The 25,020-nt window shown below is 42.9% G+C and overlaps 1 protein-coding gene across 5 annotated transcripts in view; it reads left to right on the forward strand.

Moving 5' to 3' along the window:
- The first annotated feature begins 10,660 nt into the window (after nt 1-10,660).
- Nucleotides 10,661-25,020, forward strand: part of Snupn (snurportin 1) — a 36,843-nt gene continuing 22,483 nt past the window's right edge. The window contains exons 1-3 of one of the 5 annotated variants that reach the window (XR_003947964.1): nt 10,661-12,195; nt 18,256-18,418; nt 24,238-24,385. Coding sequence is in view for 3 of the 5 variants with exons in the window: in NM_178374.4 (NP_848461.1) it covers nt 18,261-18,418; nt 24,238-24,385 (306 nt within the window). In the remaining 2 variants the exon portion in view is untranslated. Of the gene's footprint in view, nt 12,196-17,060; nt 17,159-18,254; nt 18,425-24,237; nt 24,386-25,020 lie in introns of those variants that run through there. The other 4 variants (NM_178374.4, XM_006511336.2, XM_011242784.3 and 1 more) reach the window with 4 other exon arrangements.

The raw sequence follows: 25,020 nt of genomic DNA on the forward strand, positions 1-25,020 counted from the left end.
TCCTGGCTTCAGAGTTAAGGACACCCCCCCCCCCAAAAAAAAAAAACAAGCAAAAGGGCGAGGTAGTGCTGGCACAGCCTTTAATCCCAGCAGTTAGGAGGTTAAGGCAGGCAGATCTTTGAGTTCCAGGCCAGCCTGGTCGACATGAGGACAACCAGGGCTATGCAGAGAAATTTAGGACTTTAAAAAAAAAAAAAAAAAAAACGCAGCAGAAGCAAAAGGAAAACCATAAAGCAATAGAACTGGTAAATAGAGCACCAAGTTTTATCCCAGACCAAATACAAAATAGAATTCAGAGTCTGGCAGATTAAGGTATTTGTGTAGGGGTTATTTTTCTTCTCTCTCTCTCTCTCTCTCTCTCTCTCTCTCTCTCTCTCTCTCTTTTGAGACCGGTTTTGATTTGAAGCTCAAGCTGGTCTGGAACTAGAAGTGATCCTCCTGTCTCAGCCTCTCCAGTGCTAATATTACAGTGTGCACTGATGAGGCTCAGATTTTATGTGCTTCCTCTTCCTTGCTAGTGAGCCAGGCAAGATAGCTCAATGGGGAGAGAGGCACTTGCTGCTCAGGCTGACAGTGTGAATTTAGTTTTGGAACCCACATGGTGGAAGGAGAGAGCCGACCCTTCCACATGCATGGTACGTCATTTACATTCATACAAACAAAATTTTTTAAAAAGTAAAACTAGGGTTGGAGAGATGGCTCAGTGGTTAAAAGCACCGATTGTTCTTCCAAAGGTCCTGAGTTCAAATCCCAGCAACCACATGGTGGCTCACAACCATTTGTAATGAGATCTGATGTCCTCTTCTGGTACATCTGAAGACAGCTACAGTGTACTTAGATATAATAAATAAATCTTAAAAAAAAAAAAAGTAAAACTAGGGAAGGTAACATGAAATGATTCCAAATATTAGACACAGGTTTACATGGGTAATATATACCCTCCCAACAAACCCATTTAAATGAGTAGATCAGTTACTCTGCACTTTTCAGGTGAGAAAGGAAGATAAGTCAGTATTTGATTGCTTGATAAATGAATTAAGAGTTTTAAGAGTGCTAATGCACAGCCAGTCCTTAAAAGATATGTTGGAGTGTCAGCCTCCAGGTCAGTAGCAACACTAGGCAGTGATTGGTTTCAGCAGGATGCTATAGAAGAAGTTAGTCAGAGCTGGTGTATTATGCACTAAGCAGAAACACTGCAAGTGTGGGGTCAGCCAAGGCTGCAAAGCCAGTGTCTCAAGAAATAAAAGACTGAAGAAATGACTAAGCAGTAAAGAGCACTAGCTGTTCTTCCAAAAACTCTACTTCCAAGGGATCCAATATCCTCCTCCAGCCATGCATATGTATATAGACATGCAAGCAAAATACCCATCTACCAAGAGAGGGAGAAAAATTGGGCATGGTGGCATATGCCTTTAATAATATTTCTTTGGACTCATCCAATCCCAGCACCCAGGAGGCAGAGGCAGTTGGATCTCTGGTCTAGAGAGTAAATTCCAGAGCTACAAAGAAACCCAGTTTCAGTACCTCATCCCCAACCCCCAAATTAAAAAGCAAAACAGCCGCTGAAAGTGAAGACAAAAAAAGCTCTGATGTTAGGAGCTTGCACAGCTCTTGAAGAGGATCCCAGTGTATCAGACTTAAAATTACCTATAACTCCAGCTCCAGGGGCATGAAATACCTTAGCCTCCTCAGGCTCCTGCACTTACATATGTATATCCACACACATAAACAAAACTAATACTTTTAAGGAGTTATAGAGGCTGGGCTGTATGGCACATGCCTTCAAACTCAGCACCCTGGAGGTATAGGCAGGTGGATCTCTGCATTTGAGGTCAACCTGGTTTACAGTGAGTTCCAGGATAGCCAGGACTACACAGAGAAATCCTGTCTAAAACAAAAGGAGAAGAACAAGAGTAATCCGGAGAATGTCAGGCATGGTGGCGCACGCCTTTAATCCCAGAACTTGGGAGGCAGAGGCAGGCGGATTTCTGAGTTCGAGGCCAGTCTGGTCTACAAAGTGAGTTCCAGGACAGCCAGGGCTACACAGAGAAACCCTGTCTCCGAAAAACAACAAAACAAAAAAGAATGATCTGGAGAGGTGGCACAGCCCAGCTGTATGTTTGTGTATGTTTGTTATAAATAACTTGGGGGTATTCACCAGAGAGTACTGTTTGGACATAGGTTTAAGTCACTACCAAATCTTTTGGCCCTCAGTCCACTACACTGAGCCTTTTCCAGGGTGAGCTTTAAAGCATAAAAATCACGTTTTGGGTTGACACACTTAACAAGAACAGTTTGCCAGAAGTGGAATTACAAAAGCCCAAAAGTAGTACTTTGAGAGACGTTTCCAGAGCTATGGACTTTGATGGATTAGGTATTTGTTTTCATTGTTTTACAGCCTGAATGGCACTGCCATCATGGAGTCGGTTGTGTGAGGTCTGCAGGCCTACTAAGGTCTGGGGCCCTGTTACATAACTATGGCATAGGGCTTGAGAGACCTTCGCAGTTCAGGGTACTTGCTTTTCTTGCAGAGAACCTAGGTTTGATGTCCATTGCCCATATGGTACTTTGTATATGTACTATGTATAACTCCAGTTCCCAGGATTCAGTGCCTGCTTTTGACCTCTGAGCACCAGTCATGCAGGTGATATACATACATACATTCAGGCAAGCACTCATATACACAAAATGAGAATAAATAAATCTTTTCCAAAAGTAGCTATGGCAACTTGCCTCAGAGTGTTTATTGCATCTCCTGGCAGCAAAAGCCAATCCTTTCTTTTCTCCATGCAGGCTACACACATCACTAAGCTATAGCCTAGTTCTTTGACTCTTTTGGTTTTTCGAGATGGAGTTTCTCTGTGTAGTTTTGGCAGTCCTGGAGCTCACATTGTAGATTATGCTGGCCTCAAACTCAGAGATCTATCTGCCTGCCTCTGCCCCAGAATGCCGGGATAAAGGCATGTACCATCACTGCCTGGCTCCTTTTACTTTTTAAATTATTTGTAGCGTCTTACCATTTAGCTGTAGCTGACCTGGACCTCACTGTGTAGACTAAACAGGTCTTGGATTCAGAGAATTCCTGCAGGTCTTTTGGGTACTGGGATTAAAGTGTGCATCACCATGCCTAGCTCATCGTTTGTGTTTTTTGGGTTTTGTTTTGTTGTGGGAGGAGGGGTGGGGTTGAAAGGTAGGAGATGAGACATGGTCTCAATGTAGCACTGGCTATCCTGGAGCTCACTCTGTAGACCATCCTGGTCTTGAACTCAAGAGATCCACCAGCCTCTGTCTCCCAAATGCTGAGATTAAAGGCAGGTGCCACCACACCCAGCTTAATATTGGAAGCAGGGTCTTTATGTTGTCCAGGCTGGTTTACAGTTCTTGAACCCAAGCAGTGACCCTTCTGCCTCCAGCTTCCTGAGTAGCAGGGACCTCAAGTGTATATTACCACATTCAACTCAAAAGGTTTTCTATTTTGTTTTATTTAGATTTACTGCTGGCTGATGGTAGAACACACCTTTAATCCCAGCATTTGGGTGGCAAAAGGAAGCTAACCTCTTAAATTCAAGGCCAGTGTGATCTACAGAACAAGTTCCACGACGGCAGGGCTACACAGAAAACCCCTGTTTCCAAAAAATTGATTTATTATTGTTAATTGTGTATACATGTGAATTATGTGCTTATTATGAATACAAGTGCCCGCAGGGGCCAGAGGTATTGGATGTCCTGGAGCTTGCTGGAGTTAGAGGGAGTTTTGAATTTCCTAATATGGGTGCTGGGAATTGAACTCAGGTCCTCCGAAAGACTAGATACGCTCTTACCTGCTGTGCAGGCTAGTTTTATGTCAACTTGACACATGCTAGAGTCCTTGGAGAGGAGGGAGCCTCAATTAAGAAAATGCTTCCATGAGATCGGGCTGCAGGCAAGCCTGGATAGGACCCTTAACTAATGATTGATGGGGGAGGGCCAGCACTCTGTGCATGGGGCCACCCCTGTGCTGGTGGTCCTGGATTTGTATAGTAATAGCAAGCTGAGCAAGCCATGAGGAACAAGCTGCAGGGAGCACTCCTCCATGAGCTCTGCATCAGCTCCTGCCTTCAGGTTCATGTTCTGCTTGAGTTCCTGTCCTGACTTCCTTCCATGATGAGCAGTGATGTCCAAGTGTAAGTCAAATAAAACCCTTTTTTCTCCAACTTTCTTTCTTCATGGTATTTCATTACAACAATAGTAATCCTAACTAAGACAATCACTAAACCATCTTTTCAGCTCAAAAGCTTTTTATTTCGATGAGCTTGGTAGTAGAGGCAGGAGGCTCTCAGGTTTATTCATGGTTAGTTAGCCTGAGTAACTTAGTGAGACTGTATCTCAAAATAAAATGTTAAAAGGGAACTTGAAGGGGGCTGGGGTGTAGTGACAATGTTGGCAGTTTGGTTTCTTTAAACACACACACACAGAAATATAAGAATATGTTTTCATTTTAATCCCAGGTGTGGGATATGAGGCTGCTCCTTACTGCCCACAGCAGCTGAATATGGTTTGCCTCATGCTCTGGTCGGGGTGTGATTCTGCCAGCTGCCGATAGTTTCTTCGATTCCGTGATACTTGGAATTCTGGGTGCTTTTCAGAAGGTATATAAATGCTAGAACCCCGATAGGTTAGTGGGTTGTTGGTTTTTAAGTAGTCATTTGCAAAGAAAAATAAATATATCTTGACGGTGAAGATCAAACTTACCTGAAGGAATCCGAGGCCTCCAATCTGCAGGAAGTAGTCAAACGATAACGTTGACCCCTTTCCTCTCTACCTTTTTTCTATCTAGTGTTAGGAGTTTGAAAAGGTGGGGACAGGGTAGAGAAGGGTGGAAGAAAGAACCTACAAATAGCCAAAGTCTAGCTACACTGTGGAGATGGCTTAGAGGTTAAGAGCACTTGCTGCTCTTGCAGAGGCCCTTGATTTGATTCCCAGAACATACATCAGGCAGCTCACAGCACCATGTAACCTCAGTCCTAAGATTCAATGTTCTTCTCTGGCTTCCTTGAATAGCAGGCATGCTTGTGGTGCAATATACATATATTTAGGCAAAACATGCACACAAACTAAAAATAAATCTTTATAAACAACAATAACTAGAAATTAGACCTTGTGATGTAGATCTGTAATCCAAGCTACATGGGAAATTAGCTTGGGCTAATTAGCTTGGAAAAAGCTGGGAATTAGAAGCTTAAACCTTCCTAGAGCTAAGTGTAAATCTGTGCTAGCCTGGGCGACTGCATGAGACCCCAAAGGACTGGCTATAAAGGGCTAAGGCTTCCCTTAGATTAAGAATAGAATGGCTCAGTTAGCCAGCGAAAAGCACTTGGTTAGAATGTGAGAGTCTTAGGGTTTAGTCCCCAGTATCCCTGAAACAAAAAATGAATAGAATGAAAATAGAATTATAAATTCAATATTAACTGGCCTCTCTTGATGACTGAATATATTTAACCTGGAGTCAGCTGACTATTGAAAAGGAGGAAGAAAAATGGGATGTGCTGTATTCACCAATCTCAGAGCTCCAGAAATGAAGGATCAAAGGTCATCCACTGCTTGAGGTGTTCCTGGCCAGCCTACACTGCAAGAGACTTTCGAAACTCGATCCCTACCCTTTATCCTTCCTAAAAACAGGAAGATGAAGCTCAGGCATGGTGAATTCCACTGAACACACCAATAAAAGATTTATAGACTCATATTCCAGTTACTCAGGAGACCGAGGCAGAAGTGTCCAGTAAACTGCCTTCCTATCCATCTTTAAGGTCTTGACAAGAGGTTCAAGCTTAAATAAAAGGTGAAAATTAAGCCAAAGGACTCTTGGGTAAGGTGGCCTCTAATAAGTTGTTGGAACAGTTATCCAGGAGACAGTTTCTTCCTGCGGCTGGCAGGAGGCTTCAGCATTTTTCTTCTCCCAGCGTGTATTCCTAGAGAAATTCCGATTCTCAATGGCCAAAGAGAGATCTGTCCCTTCACCTTCCAGGAGTTGTATCTGCCCCTCTCTGCTAGGCTTGGTTGTGGCTCTGCCTTGAGAACTCAGATGTCTGTCCCATCTTGAGTTCTGGCAGTTGGGTTGTGAATGCCCTATTTCAGCATTCATTCATTCTGGCCTGGTGGTATTTTCTTTTCTTTTTTGCTTTTTGAGACATGGTCCCAGCCGGGCATGGTGGTGCACACCTTTAATCCCAGCACTCGGGAGGCAGAGGCAGGCAGATTTCTGAGTTCGAGGCCAGCCTGGTCTACAGACTGAGTTCCAGGACAGTCAGGGCTACACAGAGAAACCCTGTCTCGAAAAACCAAAAAAAAAAAAAAAAAAAAAAAGAGCCATAGTCCCACTCTGTAGCTCTAATTGTCCTGGAACTTACCAGGCTTCCTTTAAACTCATAGAAATTGCTTGCCTTTGCCTCCCAAGTGCTGGGATTAAAGACATGTGCCAAGATGCTCAGCTGGCACCTCCCCTTTGATTATGAACCACTGTTCCAATTCTAAATCCTAAGGTTTAGGTTCCTGAGTGGAGATTTTTCAAAGCAGGAATTATGGGTCTACCCCAGAGATCAAGGTAGAGGATATTAAAGTCTGGGAATCGCCACACAAACCATTCAGACACCATCCCAGTTAAATGGGGCTGGTTTACTGACCACACCACCCAGGACTGCTGGATCAGGGACATGGCTCAGACTCAGGTTCTGAAAGCTATGACCATGAATATTTTCCAGGGTCAGTTTATATAGGGAAAAAAAAACTATAATGAACACATATACGTGTGTGGGGAAGGTTGTAGGGTGGTCTGCCTTTTTTCCAAGTGTTTTTAATAGTTTAGAGAACAGTTCAAGCTGTCCTCTATCTTGCTTGGCTCTAGTGAAGGCTACAGTTGGGGAATTTCCAAGAACAATAATAATAATAAACCTCAGGATATATGGTTGGCCTTGCTCTGAGCCAGACTATTTTTCTGTGTCTATAGTCAAGCTGCTGACTTCCTTAGCATCATGAAATGCTTGCAGGCATGAAACAAAAGGGTTACAGCAAAGCCAGGGATGATTTTAAACTAGGGAGCAGGCTTCAACATGGGTTTCAGTCTTCAACAGTAGATTCAAATACAGATGTGATTCTGTCCACATGACCTTAATAACATGCCAGATGGGAATCATTGACTTAGTTTAGAGTTGGCCACTTGGGTCATCTTAGGCTGGCAGATGATTTTAACCGTCAGTCTAACCTTCTCCCTTATCCCCCAGTACAAGGCAGGATTGGTCAGGCTCACTTGAAATGCAAAGTATGGAATAGGAAAGGGATGTCACTCTTGTGATAGGCTCTAGGCTACATATTATAGATTTCCCCGATTTTATAAATGTCAAAGCTGAAGCCAGGTGTGGTAGCATACACCTGTAATCCCAGCTATTGGGATGTGGAGGCAGGAAGGCTGCTCAGAGTTTGAGGTCAGCATAGGCTACAGAGCCAGACCCTGTCTCAAAATAAAAAGACTAAAGCTGGGTGGGTCCAAGCACTTTCAGTTAGTTAGAATTTTTCTTTGTTAAGTTTTTTTAAAAGGGTATGTATGCCAATATATATAAATAACTCAAGAAGGTGGACTCCAGAAAGTCAAATAACCCCATTAAAAAATGGGGCTCAGAGCTAAACAAAGAATTCTCACCTGAGGAATACCGAATGGCTGAGAAACACCTGAAAAAATGTTAAGTCAGAATGGCTAAGATAAAAAAATTCAGGTGACAGCAGATGCTGGCGAGGATGTGGAGAAAGGGGAACACTCCTCCACTGTTGGAGGGATTGCAAGCTTGTACAACCACTCTGGAAATCAGTCTGGCGGTTTCTCAGAAAATTGGACATGGTACTACCGGAGGATCCTGCAATACCTCTCCTGGGCATATATCCAGAAGATGTTCCAACTAGTAAGAAAGAAACATGCTCCACTATGTTCATAGCAGCCTTATTTATAATAGCCAGAAACTGGAAAGAACCCAGATGCCCCTCAACAGAGGAATGGATACAAAAAATGTGGTACATTTACACAATGGAGTACTACTCAGCTATTAAAAAGGATGAATTTATGAAATTCCTAGGCAAATGGTTGAACCTGGAGGGCATTATCCTGAGTGAGGTAACCCAATCACAAAAGAACTCAAATAATATGTACTCACTGATAAGTGGATATTAGCCCAGAAACTTAGAATACCCAATATATAAGTTACAATTTGTAAAACACATGAAACTCAAGAAGAACGAAGACCAAAGTATGGACACTTTGCCCCTTAGAATTGGGAACAAAACACCCATGGAAGGAGTTACAGAGACAAAGTTTGGAGCTGAGACAAAAGGATGGACCATCTAGAGACTGCCATATCCAGGGATCCATCCCATAATCAGCCTCCAAACGCTGACACCATTGCATATACTAGCAAGATTTTGCTGATGGGACCCTGATATAGCTGTCTCTAGAGAGACTACGCCAGGGCCTAGCAAACACATAACTGGATGCTCACAGTCAGCTATTGAATGGATCACAGGGCCCCCAATGTAGGAGCTAGAGAAAATACCCAAGGAGCTAAAGGGATCTGCAACCCTATAGGTGGAACAACATTATGAACTAACCAGTACCCCGGAGCTCTTGACTCTAGCTGCATATGTATCAAAAGATGGCCATCACTGGAAAGAAAGGCCCATTGGACACGCAAACTTTATAAGCCCCAGTACAGGGAAACGCCAGGGCCAAAAAGTGGGAGTGGGGGGGAGGGTATGGGGGACTTTTGGGATAGCATTGGAAATGTAAATGAGGAAAATACCTAATTTTTTTAAAAAAAGAAAAAAAAAAGGGTATATATGCAGATGCTCTATCTGCATGTACACTTGCATGCCAGAAGAGGGCACCAGATCCCGTTATAGATGGTTGAGAACTCAGAGTCATTCAGAAAATGGGTCAGTTCCCATAGGTACTGGCAGTATGTGTGAGTGGCACCTTGGTGTGGTAAGTTTGCATACATTCTCACAATTATATACTGACACACACATCCATATTGACATATGCATATGGAGCAAAAGACCAAGCACCGGTGCAGAAAGAACTCACACATTCTGGATGAAAAATGCGCTCCAATCTTTATTGCATAGAGAAAGAAAAGGCTTCTACCCTTTTAATGCTAAGTGAATTAAACCCGTGTTTTTAAGAAAAAGAGCTTTGTTCCGTTTAATAAAACTAAACCTGCCTTGTCCTCACCATGGGACCTGTTCTGTCCCATGGTAAGGAGAAGCCTGCCTGCTCCTTCTGCTCTCTGTGACATCTTCTTTTTTCCTCTTTCCCTCTGCATTCTGCACATTGCTCTCTTAGTATTTTATGTTACCTATAATTTCCAAGTTATTCCACTCTGCATTCTCCTTCTAATATAAAAAGTGTTGTCTAAAAACTTCTCCTCGGGGGCTGGTGAGATGGCTCAATGAGTAAGAGCACCCGACTGCTCTTCCGAAGGTCAGGAGTTCAAATCTCAGCAACCACATGGTGGCTCACAACCATCCGTAATGAGATCTGACTCCCTCTTCTGGTGTGTCTGAAGACAGCTACAGTGTACTTACATATAATAAATAAATAAATCTTAAAAAAAAAAAAACCTCTCCTCAGCCCAGTTCCTCTCTCAGCTCAGTTCTCACCTCCGTTCCTCTCACCTCAGTCCCTCAAATCTGACTCTTTGTCCTCAGACCTTAAACATCTTTAAGATTACATGATCATATGTTAAAAAGTACATCAAAAGTTCACATAGAAAATCAAATATAAATTGAAATAGAAGTTTACAACAGATTGTTTCCATGCATATCCATTAGGAGTAGTTATCTAGCTAAACATCCATCACTTGTCTCAGCTCCACAGGTTCACCGAAGGTTTAAAACCACAACTAAAAGCCGGGCGTGGTGGCGCACGCCTTTGATCCCAGCACTGGAGAGGCAAAGGCAGGCGGATTTCTGAGTTCGAGGCCAGCCTGGTCTACAAAGTGAGCTCCAGGACAGCCAGGGCTATACAGAGAAACCCTGTCTCAAAAAAAAAAAAAAAAAAAAAAACCCACAACTAAGTTATAAGTCAAGTTTTGTATAGATAAACCCAGTCAATATCTTATCTTCTGTCCTAGCACCTGTAATAAATCGTTAGTTCCCCTTTTATAATCTTTGGGTAATTGTTTTACAACCTCTTGGAATGTAGGAGAAAGTCTGGTTACCATCTAAGAGCAATTAACTGGTGACACTAGGGAGACTGGCAGAGTTCTCATTGCAGTTTTGACTATCAGAAAAGGACCTAATAGCAGTCCTATTATAAAAGAGCTTAATAGTCATGGATATAATTTTAGGAATTCTTATAGGATCATTATTAAGACTTAAGTCATCTATTTGTCTATATAGCATCACTAGAAGATAGTACAACTTCGTTGATTTACAGAGATCTACTCCAAAGGGGTGTGCTACTACTTAGTGATTGTTATATATATTTAATAATAACAGGAGAAGCATATTAATAGCAGGAATCTCTCCTAAAATGAGTCCCTTACAGCCTCGCTTAATAAGGGCTCACCTGTCACAAATTATATAATAATCCGAGCCGGGTGGTGGTGGCGCACGCCTTTAATTCCAGCACTTGGGAGGCAGAGGCAGGCGGATTTCTGAGTTCGAGGCCAGCCTGGTCTACAAAGTGAGTTCCAGGACAGCCAGGGCTATACAGAGAAACCCTGTCTCGAAAAACCAAAAAAAAAAAAAAAAAAAAAGAAAAGAAAAAATAATAATAATCCGAAGCAGGCCACTTCAGGATGATCAACTGCTAGTTATTAGCTTGTCCCATTATGGTTCCTGACAACCCTGGCCAAATTACTCCCCCACCACCACCCACAGGGCTCCTGACTTTCCAGGAACTCTGCAGACCAGGCTGTCCTTTAACTTAGAGATCTGCCTTTCTCTGCCTCTTGAAAGCTGGCATTAAAGGCATGTGCTAGCACTACCAGCCAGTCCTGCTTTCACCCCCTGTTGTTCGATTACAGGGTGGTGCCACTGCAAGTTTAGCGCAGGCTATACAAACACATTGATTGCTGAGCAACATCCCTAGCCACACCCCAGTTCATTGAGGTGTTAGAAGCAACGCATCTGGCTCACATTATAAGCATTAAGTAGCAAGTCCTGTTTTCATTTTACATGCTAGAAGTCTTACCCTGCAGACACGATGTATGGGTTTGCTTAGGGTCTCCTAAATCTCGGTCACTCATGTAACTACTTTCAAACCGGACTAAGTGCTGCACTCAAATGCTGAACGTTACCTATCAGGAATCGAGCCAGGTCCCTTTCCGCGTCATGTTAGAAAGGAGAATAGGGATAGCAGTGGTGGCGCACGCCTGCACGCCTTTAATCCCAGCACTCGGGAGGCAGAAGCAGGCGGATTTCAGAGTTCGAGGCCAGCCTGGTCTACAAAGTGAGTTCCAGGACAGCCAGGGCTATACAAAGAAAGAGAGAGAGAGAGAGAGAGAGAGAGAGAGAGAGAGAGAGAGAGGAAGAGAGAGAGAAAGAGAGAGAAAGAGAGAGAGAAAGAGAAAGAGAGAGAAAGAAAGAAAGAAAGAAAGAAAGAAAAAGAAAGAAAGAGAGAAGAGAGAGAAAGGAGAGAGAGAAAGAGAGAGAGAAAGAAAGAAAGAAAGAGAAAGAAAGAAAGAAAGAAAGAAAGAAAGAAAGAAAGAAAGAAAGAAAGAAAGGGAAAGGAAAAAGGAAGGGAAGAAACGTTTATTAGTTCGAAACCTGAAAGCCATTCAGAAAATCGCACAAGCAAGACAAAAGGGCTGTCAGTGCAACTCTCGAGTTTGGGCACACCCGGAGAGGTGGCGGCCACGAAGTCACGGTTTTGTCAGTGAAAGGATCCGGGGCAAGTTTGCGATCAGTACTGAAGGCTCCGTATCGCGGACAATCTCGCTAGAATCCCGAAAAAGCCTAAACCAAATCTGGAAGCCCCTCCCTAGGGAGAAGAGTCGCTCAGTTCAGGGCGGAAGTAATGTCCTGCCCGACTCAACTCCCGCGATGCACCACGGTAGGCGGAGCCGGAAGTTCGAGTGCAAGCTTGAGCGGGGCGTGTCTAGCTCCGCTAAGGCACCTAATTGGTCAGTCGGCACAGGCACTGGCGGCGTGCGCGAGTGGTACGGACGTGCGGTAAGTCTGGCCCTGTCTAGTTTGGCGTTCTCTCAGCCGCAAGCTCAAACTTCTTCTGATGACCCAGGGCTGGCTTCGCAGCCGTTACCTGGGGAGGCTGGCCAGTCTTGGGGACTTGGACTTGGCCATATTTTTGTCGTTGTATTCCAGGCAGTCTGGCTCAAACTCATGAGGAACATTTATGTGTGGCAGGGAGAATTCTGTAACCGAAAGACAAACGACTCCATTGCTAGAGAGACAGTAGCGGGGAGGGCGGCAGAGTTCACGGACGTGTGGTGGGAGCATCTATTGGGCTGGAGAAGAGGCTTGGGTGAGCCTGACACTTAGGAATTAGTTCGCTTCTTTTCCTCGGCCTCCTGCCTTGCTGCCATTGCAGGTGTATGACACGTAAGGTCCTGTTAGGGATCATTTCTATGGCATACTTCAGGATACCTTGACGGGGAAGCTCAGTAATTATCTACTGAATACTCCCGGTTATTTTACAAACACTCTGATGCACACCTTAAATCCACACTGATAATAGTCACTTTTAACAAATTTTCTTAGAAAGTATTCTTAGCCGGGTGTGGTGGTTGCATACCTTTAATCTCAGCACTCAGAAGGCAGGCAGGTCTCTATGAGTTCGAGGCCAGCCTGGACTACAAGGAGAGTTCCAGGACAGAAAACCTGTCCCCAAAACAAAACAAAACAGAAAAAAAAAAAAGTATTTTTAATGTCTTAGGATATAGGAATGCAGCTTTCTTCTTTTTCTCCTGGGTTTCAGACCCAAGGCTTGGTGCAAATATGGTGCGCACTTTGGCAAGTACTTTACCAAGTGGAGGTATGGCACCATCCTTTGTTCTTTTATTTGTTTATTTTCCTATATGCATATGTGTATGTGTGTTTTGCCTACATGTCTGCACACCACATGGGTGCCATGCTGGGAAGAAAGTCAGAAGAGAGTTCCAGTTAGTTCCCTGGAATTGGTTTACAGGTGGTCATGAATTACCACATGAAACCCAGGTCCTCTGGAAGAGCAACCAGTACTCTCTTTTTTTTTTTTTTTTTTAACTAGTGCTGTGTGTGTTTTTAAGATTTATTTATTTTTATTTATATGAGTACACTGCAACTGTCTTCAGACACACACTAGAAGAGTGCATCAGATCTCATTACAGATGGTTGTGAGCCACCATGTGGTTGCTGGGAATTGAACTCAGGACCTCTGGCAGAGCAGTCAGTGCTCTGAACCGCCAAGCCATCTCTCCAGCCCCGCAACCAGTACTTTTAACCTAATGGCTGAACCATCTCTCCAGTACCCTTCCACCCTGTCCTATCCTGTCCTGTGCATTCTTGCAAGATGGAAACAGTTGATAACAGTGTAAAGGTACTTCCCACTGCAGAACTGTATATTTGAATGGTTAAGATGCTCACTAACCTCACTCCATCCCCAAATCAATCAAAACCAAGCACTGTCACTGGGCTACAAAGCCAGCTGCTTAGCTACATTGACGGACCAGATTGCAGAACTGGGAATTGGACCTAGGGACATCACACATGCAATGGAAACACTCCTCTATTGAGTTATAATTCCAGCTACCCCCTTTAAAAAACGATTTAGTTTATTACGTGCCTCACTATATGTATGTGTGCCATGTGCTTGTCTAGTGCTCACAGAGGCCAGAAGAGAGTATCAGATTTGTTGTGAGCCACTGTGTTGGTGCTGGGGATTGAATCTAATTCCTCCGTAAGAGTGACAAGTGCTCCTAGCTCCTGAGCCATTTCTCCAGCCTGTTTTTTTTTTTTTTTTTTTTTTTTTGAGACAGGGTCTCAATAGACCCACACATATCTAGAATTCCCTAAGAATCTGAGACTGACTTTGAATTGCTGGTCCGCCCTTCCTGCCATCCTCCATGATCCCCCCCAGTGCTGGGATTTTAGGTATTGGTGAGCCTGGTTCCAACCTGTTTTCTTTTTCTTTCTGAGATAATTAAGGTCTTGCCAGGTTAGCAGGCTGGTTGTGCGCTTACTCTGTAGCCCATCCAGGCCTTTAACTTGTCATCCTCATTCCTCACCCTGTGAAGTGAGGTCATGATATTATAGGTGTGAATCACCACATTTTTGTTGTTTGAGAACACGGTCTCTCTAGTGTATTCCTGACTGTCTTGGAGCTCATTATATAAACCAGCCTGGCCTTCAGTTTGCAGTGATCCTTCTGGGTGCTGTGGTTATGTGACTGTGCTTCTGTACCTGGCTACCACCTTTTTAGTCACGTGTTCTCCCTGTTGTACCTTTCTCCCAGCCTTCTTTCTGCTCTCCTGTCACATATGTTCTCCCCCAAACCCCTGTTTTTTTTTTTTTTAAACATCTTTTTTACCCCCACATTTTTTTATTAGATATTTTTTTCATTTACTTTTTTTTTTGGTTTTTCAAGACAGGGCTTCTCTGTGTAGCCCTGGCTGTCCTGGAACTCACTCTGTAGACCAGGCTAGCCTCGAACTCAGAACTCCACCTGCCTCTGCCTCCCAAGTGCTGGGCTTAAAGGTGTGCACCACCACACCCTGCTATCAATTATTATCATTACCTCACTTAAAACAATGCTTTATAGATCCAGGGTCTCATGTTAGTCAGCCCTGCGTGGCCTGGAACTCACAAAGATCTGCCTCCCAAGTGCTGGGATTAAAGGTGTGCTAACCTGGCTGTTGTGTGCCATATTTTTATCACCTCTTCTGTTCCATTTCTAAGCTGGTCCCATTTCTTTGGTATTGTGAATAATGCAGCAATAAACATGGATCTGCACATGTCTGTAACTCCAGTTCCAGGGACCTGATGCCCTCTTCTGGCCTCTGATTGCATCAGGCTTGTTCATGTTGCATGTATATACACACAGGCAAAACACTCATACATAGAAAATGGAAAATAAAAGTAAGTCTTTTTAAAGAGGGAGAGGACCAAAAAATAAAAATAAAAAAATTAAAAATAAAAAAAGCCACCACCACCAAAAAACCCCACACATAACAGGAAAGCAGAAAGAAGGCTGGGAAGACATAGCCTCCTTTGGGTATACATCCAGAAGCAGTGTCTTCGTTAGCTTTTTGTTTTTGTTTTGTTTTGTTTTTCTTCAAAACAGGGTTTCTCTGTATAGCCCTGGCTGTCCTGGAACTCACTTTGTAGACCAAGCTGACCTCGAACTCAGAAATCCGCCTATGTCTGCCTCCCAAGTGCTGGGATTAAAAGCGTGTGCCACCACACCCACCCTTAGTTAGCTTTTTATTTCTGTAATAAAACACTATAACCAAAATCAACTTAAAGAGAAAAGGGTTTACAATTCCAGCTAACAGTCTGTCACTGAGGGAGTGAGGGCAGTAACTTGGAGGCAGAAACTGATGCAGAGGCTATGGAGGAATTTTCCTTATTGGCTTGCTTTTCAAGGCTTACTCAGCCTCATTTCTTGTAGCACGAAGGATCACCTACCTGCCCGAGGGCACTGCCCATAGTGGACTGGGTCAAGAAAAGTACCACAACCAAACATTAGACAGAGCTCGAGAAGTCTTGTGGAAGAGTTGGGGAGAAGGATTGAAGAACCCAGAGGGGATGGGGACTCCATAAGACCAATAGAGTAAATTAACCCGGTACCTAGGGAGACTTTCCATTCTCAGGGGTGAAGGAGAGGGAGGACTGGGAGGCTGGGAGGGTGTTGTGATCAGGATGTAAAATGAATAAATACATTAATTAATTGGGGAAAATGTACCACAAGCTTGCTTACAGGCCAGCCTGGTGGGGACACTTTCCTTTTCTTTGTTTTTTTTGAAATGTTGCCCCAGCTGTCCTGGAACTCTATGTAAACTGGATTTGCCTCTGTCTCCTAAGTGCTGGAATTAAGGCCACGTGTGTCACCATGCCTGGCCTTGGTTCTTTCTTTCTAAAAATTATTTTTTAAACAATTTTTAAAGATTTATTTGTTTATTTTATATATATGAGTACACCATTGCTCTCCTCAGACCCCATTACAGATGGTTGTGAACCACCATGTGGTTCCTGGGAATTGAACCCAGGACCTCTGGAAGAGCAGTCAGTGCTCTTAACCACTGAGCCATCTCTCCAGCCCTTCTTTCCTTTTTAAATTATTTATTTATTCATTTATATCTGTATGTGTATATGTTTGTCTAAGTGTATGTTTGTGCAGCAAGCGAGTGTAGGAGACCTTGGAATTCAGAAGAAGCCATTGAGCCCTGGAACTGGGAGTTACAGGCTGTGGTGAGCTTTCAGTTAAATCCAGGTCTCCTACAAGAGCAGTAAGTGCTCTTAACTGCTGAGCTGACTCTCCTGCTCATGGGACATTTTTTTAAAAATTGATGTTCTTTGTTCCAAGATGACTCTGGTTTTTGTCATAGTTGTCATAAAATTAGCCAGCACAAATGGTATTGCTGTGTCATTTATATAGCTCTATTTAAAAATTTTTTTTAGAAATATCTATACTGATTTCCATAATAGCTAAGCAGTCCTATACTGCCACCATCATAATTATAAATTCATATTTCCGCAATCCTCTCCAGTATTTGTTATTTGTTTTGTTTGTGATAGCTATTCTGATTGTACTGAGATGAAATATCAAAGTGTTGTTTTTTTTAAAGATATATTTATTTGTTTTATGTACATGAGTACACTGTATCTGTCTTCAGACACACCAGAAGAGGGCACCAGATCTCATTACAGATGGTCGTGAGCCACTATGTGATTGCTGGGAATTGAACTCAGGACCTCTGGAAGAGCAGTCAGGGCTCTTAACTGTAACTGCTGAGCCATCTCTCCAGACCCATCAAAGTGTTTTTTAATTAAAATTGTATTTTTTTATTTGTATGAGCACTTGCCTGCATGTATGTGTTGCCTTATATCCATGGAGATCAGAAGAGGCCAGACCTGGAGTTACAAAAGATTAAGAATGACCACGTGGGCGCTGTGAACTGACCCTGGGACCTCTGCAAGGGCAAGTGCTCTGACTCCCTGAGCCGTATCTCCAGCCCCTCAGTGTGGTTTTAATTTATATTTTCCTGATGACTTAGGATGTTGACCATCATTAGAATTTACACGTACTTACTTGTGGGTTGGTGTGCATCTATAGTTGTATGTGGAGCCAGCGGACAACTCTTGGTAACTGATTCCTCTCTCACCATGTGGATCCTAGGGATCAGACTTAGTTCCTCAGACTTGGCAGCAAATGCCTTTACCCTCTGGACCATCACACTGGCCCCTGCTGAATATTTGAAAAAGTATTAATTGGCTATTTGTGTTTCTTCTTTTGAGTACTATCCATTTCATTAGGTCATGGATTCATTGGAGGAGATTTGTTCATTTTGGGTAGGTGGTGTCTTAGTTAGGGTTTTACTGCTGTGAACAGACACCATGGCCAAGGCAACTCTTTTTTTTTTTTTTTTTTAAGATTTATTTATTTATTTATTTATTTATTTATTTATATGTAAGTACACTGTAGCTGTCTTCAGGGAGTCAGATCTCATTATGGGTGGTTGTGAGCCACCATGTGGTTGCTGGGATTTGAACTTCGGACCTTCGGAAGAGCAGTCGGGTGCTCTTACCCACTGAGCCATCTCACCAGCTCCCCCAAGGCAACTCTTATAAGGACAACATTAAATTGGGGCTGGTTTACAGGTTCAGAGGTTCAGTCCATTATCATCAAGGCAGGCATGGTACAGGAGCTGAGAGTTCTACAAATTCATCTACAGGCTGCCAGCAGAATATGATTTCTAGGCAGCTAGGTAGAGGTTTGTTGTCGTTGTTGTTTTGGTTTTTTTTTTTTTTTTTTTTTTGGTTTTTTGAGACAGGGTTTCTCTGTGTATCCCTGGCTGTCTTGGAACTCACTCTGTAGACCAGGCTGGCCTCGAACTGAGAAATCCGCCTGCCTCTGCCTCCCAAGTGCTGGGATTAAAGGCGTGCGCCACAACACCCAGCTACATTTTTTTTTTTTTTTTTTTAGTGCTTTGTTTTGTTTTTTAATTACATCATAACTGCCTGTCATCATGGGATGAAGTGAATTAATAAGCCATTTTCTTTATGTTTACTTTATAGGGAAGATGGAAGAACTGAGCCAAGCCCTGGCTAGTAGCTTTTCTGTGTCTCAAGAACTGAACAGCACAGCTGCCCCCCACCCACGCCTGTGTCAATACAAGTCCAAGTACAGTTCCTTGGAGCAGAGTGAGCGGCGGCGCCAGCTACTGGAGCTGCAGAAATCGTAAGGGTACTCTTGGCTGGCCATATGCTGGGGGCTGGGAATCAGTCGCAGGCAGCTAGACTTGTCTCCTTAGAACCCCCTTCACAGAAGAAGGTCATTTCCTGTCCACAAGGTCGGGTGGGTAAATTCTGTCACAGGTAATAAATTATCTTTTGTCCCTACATTTTAGGAAAATAAGGAGAGAAAAACTGAGCTTTTGAAGCACAACTCAGTCATATGGTTAACATTTTCTGTTTCTGGCAACAGAACTCAACTTTGCAGTTTAGGGACTTATGAAGGCCAAGCCTAGACTTCCCCTCCCCCATCCCCTGGGTTGCTCATGTGTGGAGGCTCACTCATTGTGATGATGGTTGGTATGCTCTTCCCATCTGCCTTCAGCTCAGATGTTTCTGTAGTACCCTTGGGAATTCAAGTTCATTCCATAGATAATCAGCAGAAATGGTTCCCATATACTTAACTCTAAATGCCAAAATGAACAAATAGGAATAAATCAGGATAGGCATGTTTTAGGTTGCCCTCTCTGAAGACCTGTCCTTTGTTCTTAATGTATCTTATCCTTTTGGGGGGTCAGAAATGAGAAGAAACTAGCCACAGCTGTGCCACTTGCATCTCGTCTGGACTTTGTGAGGTGCTATGTCAGTAGATGAGTTTAAGAGATAGTTCCTACGAGTTCTGAGTTGTCTGCTGATCATAATCCCATCTCATCCCAGTTCACTCCTTTCTTCTTCCTTCCTTCTGTCCACTCACCTCACCTCACCTCACCTCTCCTCTCCTTTCCTTTTTCCTTTTTTTTTTTTTTTTTTTTTTTTCATTTTTCGAGACAGGGTTTCTCTGTATAGCCCTGGCTGTCCTAGAACTTACTCTGTAGACCAGGCTGGCCTCGAACTTAGAAATCTACCTGCCTCTGCCTCCCGAGTGCTGGAATTAAAGTCATGTGCCACCACTGACCAGCTTATTCCTTGTTTTCAATTGTAATTTATTATTTTCAAATAGGTAACACATTCATATGGCTCAAAATACATGGAAAAGTATATGGGAAAAACTCTCCTTCCTGGTCTAGTTCCTCCTTTGAATTACTAGTTCCTCATGTACCCTTGCAAAGCTGTCTTGTACAGATAGAAGTGTCTATTTATATACAACTTTTATTTTATCAATTAAACAATTCAGGCCAATGACTTATCTGAATAGGTAAAGATGCCTGCTGCCCAGTCTGTTGGTCTGAGTTCCATCCCAAGGACCCACATGGTTGAAGGAGAAAACTTGATTCCTTACAAGTTATCCTCTGATCTCCTTATGTGCCCATGGCACATGTATGTGCCTACACACATCCACACTAAGTCTTGCACACAAAATAAATAGATAAAATGTAGTCATTTAATAAATTCAGTTAGCAGTATACTACACCTACTATATCTGCAAGTTTGATTAATAGTCTCTTGTTTTTCTCTTATTTATTTGAAATAAGTCTCAGGGCTTGAGAGTAGACTCAGTATATAAAGTTCTTATATAAGGACCTCAGTTTACATTCCCAGGTTCCAAGTAAAACATGATTATGTTTAATCCCAGCACTTGGGAGGCAGAGGCAGGCAGATTTCTGAGTTCGAGGCCAGCCTGGTCTACAAAGTGAGTTCCAGGACAGCCAGGGCTATAGAGAAACCCTGTCTCGGAAAACAAAACCAAAACCAAAACCAAACATGATTATGGCAGTGAGCATCTACAGATTGAGTACTGTGTAGAGCAGAGATTGGTGCTCCCTGAAGCTTCCTGGCCAACCAGTCTAGCTGAAACAGTAACCTCTAACCTCAACAAGACACTGTTTCAAAAAAAGGAAGGAGAGAGACTCCAGACATCAGCCTTCAGCCTACACATTTACTCATTCACACACAAACCCCCACACATCTGCACACATACACATTCATCTACACACACGTGTGTGTACACACACAAAGACAGATGGGATCTTATGTAAACCTAGGCTAACATTAAAATTATTATCTACCTTGTATGTTGGGATTACAAGTATGATCTATGATGTCTAGTTTTTGCAGTGTTGGAGATCAAACACAGTGATCTTGTATTTTAGGCAAGCCCTCTACTAACTGAACTATGTCCCTAGACACATCATTTCTTTTAATGGTACCAGCTATTCCATTAAATAAATGGTTCATAATGTAGCCGCCCAGTCCCCTGGTGCTGGCACCTGGGAAGTTATTTTCCTATGTGGTTACAAAGATGGATTGAAGGTAACTACAGTCCTTCTGTATACATACAAATATTCCATTATTTTTTTTTTCTTCCCCAAGACAGGACTTCTCTGTGTAGCCCTGGCTGTCCTGCTGGCCTTGAACTCAGAAATCTACCTGCCTCCCAAGTGCTGGGATTAAAGATGTGCCACCACTGCCCGGTAGTTTTTTTCATTTTTAAATAAAGGTCATTGTGCTTTTTCATATGTCCTTACTAACAAGCAACTTTGTGGGAATGTATGTGAACATGTGCATTAAGGGAAAAAAAGCCGGGGCTGGAGAGATGGCTCAGCAGTTAAGAGCACACTTTTCCACAGGTCCTGAGTTCAATTCCCAAGAACCATATGGTGGCTCACAACCATCTGTAATGGGATCTAAAGCACTCTTCTGGTGTGTTTCTGAAGACAGCTACAGTGTACTCATATAAATAGAATAAATAATATTTTTTTTTGGTTTTTGGTTTTGGTGTGTTTCTGAAGACAGCTACAGTGTACTCATATAAATAGAATAAATATATATTTTTTTTGGTTTTTGGTTTTGGTTTTGTTTTTTTTTTTTTAATAATTTTTTTGGTTTTTTGGTTTTTGGTTTTTTGAGACAGGGTTTCTCTGTGTAGCCCTGGCTGTCCTGGAACTCACTCTGTAGATCAGGCTGGCCTTGAACTCAGAAATCCACCTGCCTCTGCCTCTGCCTCCCAAGTGCTGGGATTAAAGGTGTGTGCCACTACTGTCCGGCTATAAATAAATCCAAAGAAAGAAAAAAAGAAAGAGAGAGAGAGAGAGAGAGAGAGAGAGAGAGAGAGAGAGGAAGAAAGAGGAAAGAGAAGAAGAGGAGAGGAGAAGAGAAGAGAAGAGAAGAGAAGAAAGGAAAGGAAGGAAAGGAAAGGAAAGGAAAGGAAAGGAAAGGAAAGGAAAGGAAAAGAAAAGAAAAGAAAAGAAAAGAAAAGAAAAGAAAAGAAAAGAGAAAAGGCTTAGAGCCGAGCATGGTAGTACATACCTTTGATACCTGTACTCAAGAGACCAAGGCAGGCAAATCTCTGTGAGTTCAGGGTCAAATTGGTCCATGCAGTAAGCGCCAGGCCAGTTTATATTGAGACTTGTTCTAATTAAAAAAACAAATAATAAAGAAAAAGAAAGAAAACCAACTGAGCTACCACCATGGGTAAAGGTGCTTACTGCAAACCTGAATACCTGATTTCAATCTCTGGTACCCATATGAAGGAAGGAGAGAACCAACTTCTTAAAGTTGCCCTCTGACTTTCATACACGAGCTATGCTGTATCTCTGTGTGTGTGTGTGTGCGCGTGCGCACACACACACACACACACACACACACACACACATATATATACATGTACTCACACACACACAAAAAGAAGCCATGTTGGTTTTAGTGTCTGCTGGGTTGTTTTTTTTTTTTTATTTTTTTAGATTTTAATTTTATTTTATGTATCTGTGTGCTCTATCTGCATGTATACCTGCATACCAAAAGAGGGCATCAGATCCCAAGAAAGATGGTTGTGAGCCACCATGTAGTTGCTGGGAATTGAACTCAGGACCTCTGAAATAGCTGCCAGTGCTCTAAACCACTGAGCCATCTCTCTAGCCCCTAATGTCTGATTTTTTTGCCTTAGCTTTGTGGAAATTGTAAAATACATTATATTCCAAATTAATCTGTAACAATTAGTTTTGAAATTTTTCTTTTTCTTCAGTTTCCCCAATTTGCTGGAATATGCTGTTTTGTTTTATTTTTAAATTTATTTTATGTATTTGAATACTCTGTTGCTGTCTTTAGACACACCAGAAGAGGGCATCAGATCCCATTATAGATGGTTGTGAGCCCCGTGTAGTTTCTGGGAATTGAACTCAGGACCTATGGAAGAGCAGTCAGTGCTCTTAACCACTGAGCCATCTCTCCGGCCTGAATATGCTGTTTTTATTATATAGAACTGGGCATGTTGATGTATATCTACAACCCAGCATGAAAGGAAAGGTAGAGGTGAAGTTAAGTGTCAGGAATGGAGAGATTGTTTAGAGTGCTTGTTGTTTTTACAGAGGACCCAAGTCCAGTTTCTAGCACCAATGTCAGATGGGTCACAGTCACCTGTAACTCCCACATCTAAAACAGCGGTTCTCAACCTTCCTAATGTTATGACTCTTTAATACATAAAATTATTTTTGTTGCTACTTCATAACTGTAATTTTGCTATTATTATTGATCATAGAGTAAATATCTGTGTTTTCTGATGGTCTTTGGTGACTCCTGTGAAAGGGTCATTCAACCTCTCATAGGGATCATGACCACACACAGGTTGAGAACTACTGATCTATCGCATCTGTTGCCCTCTTCTGGCCTCCATAGGCAACTGCACTCACATGCACATACACACGCACAGAGAAAGTGTCATCCTGGGCTAATAGGGAATCTGAGGCTATGCTAAGTTACTTAGGATAGCCTGTCTGAGCAAAACAAAAGCTTGGGTATTGTGATGCATGCCTGTCATCCCAGCAGTCAGCAGTCAGAGGTGGGAGGATCTCTGTGAGTTCCACGCCAGCCTGGTCTACATTATAAGTTCTGGGACAGCCAGGAATACATAGTGAGACCTTGTCTCAAAAAAACAAAAAAACAAAAAAACAAAAAGCAGTAGCTGGAGAGCAGAGGAGTTCAGAACCTGCCTTGGCTACAGGTCACTCTGAGCAAGTGAGTGAAACCGGACCTAATAAATAACTAAATAAAAGCTGAGAGAGGATGGGGGATACACAGCTTCTTCTTGGTACAGAGCCAGCCTCAAAGGCCTTAGCACAAGGCCCTAAGTTTAAATTCCACTGTGGGGGTGAAGTGGAAGTAGAAGGAAAAAGAGAAAAGAAAAGGAAATGAGTTAAAGTTGGTGACGTTTTTCTTTCTTTTTTTCCTTAAAGACTGGGGTCTCACTATGTAACTCTCCTAGAACCCACTCTGTAGACCAGGTTGGCCTCGAACTCTCAGAGATACACCTGCCTCTTCCTTCCCGGTGCTGGGATCAAGGTTGAGTGCTACTATACCATGGTAGATGTCAAGTCTTAAGCCAAGAGACCTCTCTTGAAGGTCAAACAAGGAAAGGCTGAGTTCTGAGGGGTTTGTTTGCTTGTTTACTGGTTTTGTCAGCATGCTGTCTGGTGTGGAAAGTCCCAGAAGATGTTCTTCTTTTGGACTTCTCCCTGCACTTGGTGTTTCCTCCTTCCTATCTCTGGAGCCTTTGACGGGTGTGCCAGGCAGGAAACGCTACTTCTCATCTGGAGTGCAGTGGGCTAATGTGGGTTCAGCACATCCAGCTAGCGACTCGTGGAAATTCCTTTAAGAGTAAATATTTTACTTTGAACATTCTTAAGAAACTGAGGAAGGCTGCGTGTGTTCAGAGGGAGTTTCCTGATTAGGAATGATGAGGAGACAGTTACTAGTTTACCTTGGCAAAGGAAATTCTGTTTTTTTCTTACCCACACCAGTATCTAAATTTGTCATCTTTGAATTGAGTGAGTCACACTGTGGGGTATCTTTTTATGGTATGTATAGACCTGATCCTATCTTTTTCTCTTCCAGCAAGCGGTTGGATTATGTGAACCATGCCAGAAGACTGGCTGAAGATGACTGGACAGGTATGGAGAGTGGGGAAGAGGAAAACAAGAAAGATGAAGAGGAAATGGACATAGACCCTAGCAAGAAGTTACCAAAACGCTATGCTAATCAAGTGAGTGGTCCAGAGCGTGCACCTTCCTTCCACATGCAGTCAAACCACCAAAATACATGCTGCTATAAGAAGAGGGCTGGCAAGCCTAGTGAGTTAGGACTCTGGGGTATTTGAAGGGAGAATGGTGGTGACTTGGAAGCACTGATGAAGCTGGACCTAGCAGTGTATTATGCTTTTAATCTCAGCATTTGGGAGGCAGAGGCAAGTGGATTTCTATGAGTTTGAGGCCAGCCTAATCTACATAATGAATTCTAGGACAGCCAGGACATTATCTAAAACAGAACAAACCAAACCAAACCAAACCAAACCAAACCAAACCAAACCAAACAAAACCAAAGAACACCCACTGCTTAAGTCTGTGGCTAGGTGTTTGGAGTTACTAGCCCAGCGAGCCCATGCTGTTACCAGAGGCTGTCAGCTTGCTACAGAAAGCTCCTGAGCTCCTCCTACACTAGTAACAGATCCCAGTTCTCATCATCATCCTTCATTCTTTTGGGCAGGGAACACATACAATCCAGGGCTTCGCATGTGCTAGGCAAATGTTCTGTCACTATTGAACTAGAGTCCCAGACTCTTTTCTTTGTCTTTTGTCATTTTTTTTGAGATAGGGTCTTTCAGTGTAGTCCTGGCTGGCC

Source organism: Mus musculus, chromosome 9 (assembly GCF_000001635.26).
Source record: "Mus musculus strain C57BL/6J chromosome 9, GRCm38.p6 C57BL/6J".
In the NCBI taxonomy this organism is placed as follows: domain Eukaryota; kingdom Metazoa; phylum Chordata; class Mammalia; order Rodentia; family Muridae; genus Mus; species Mus musculus.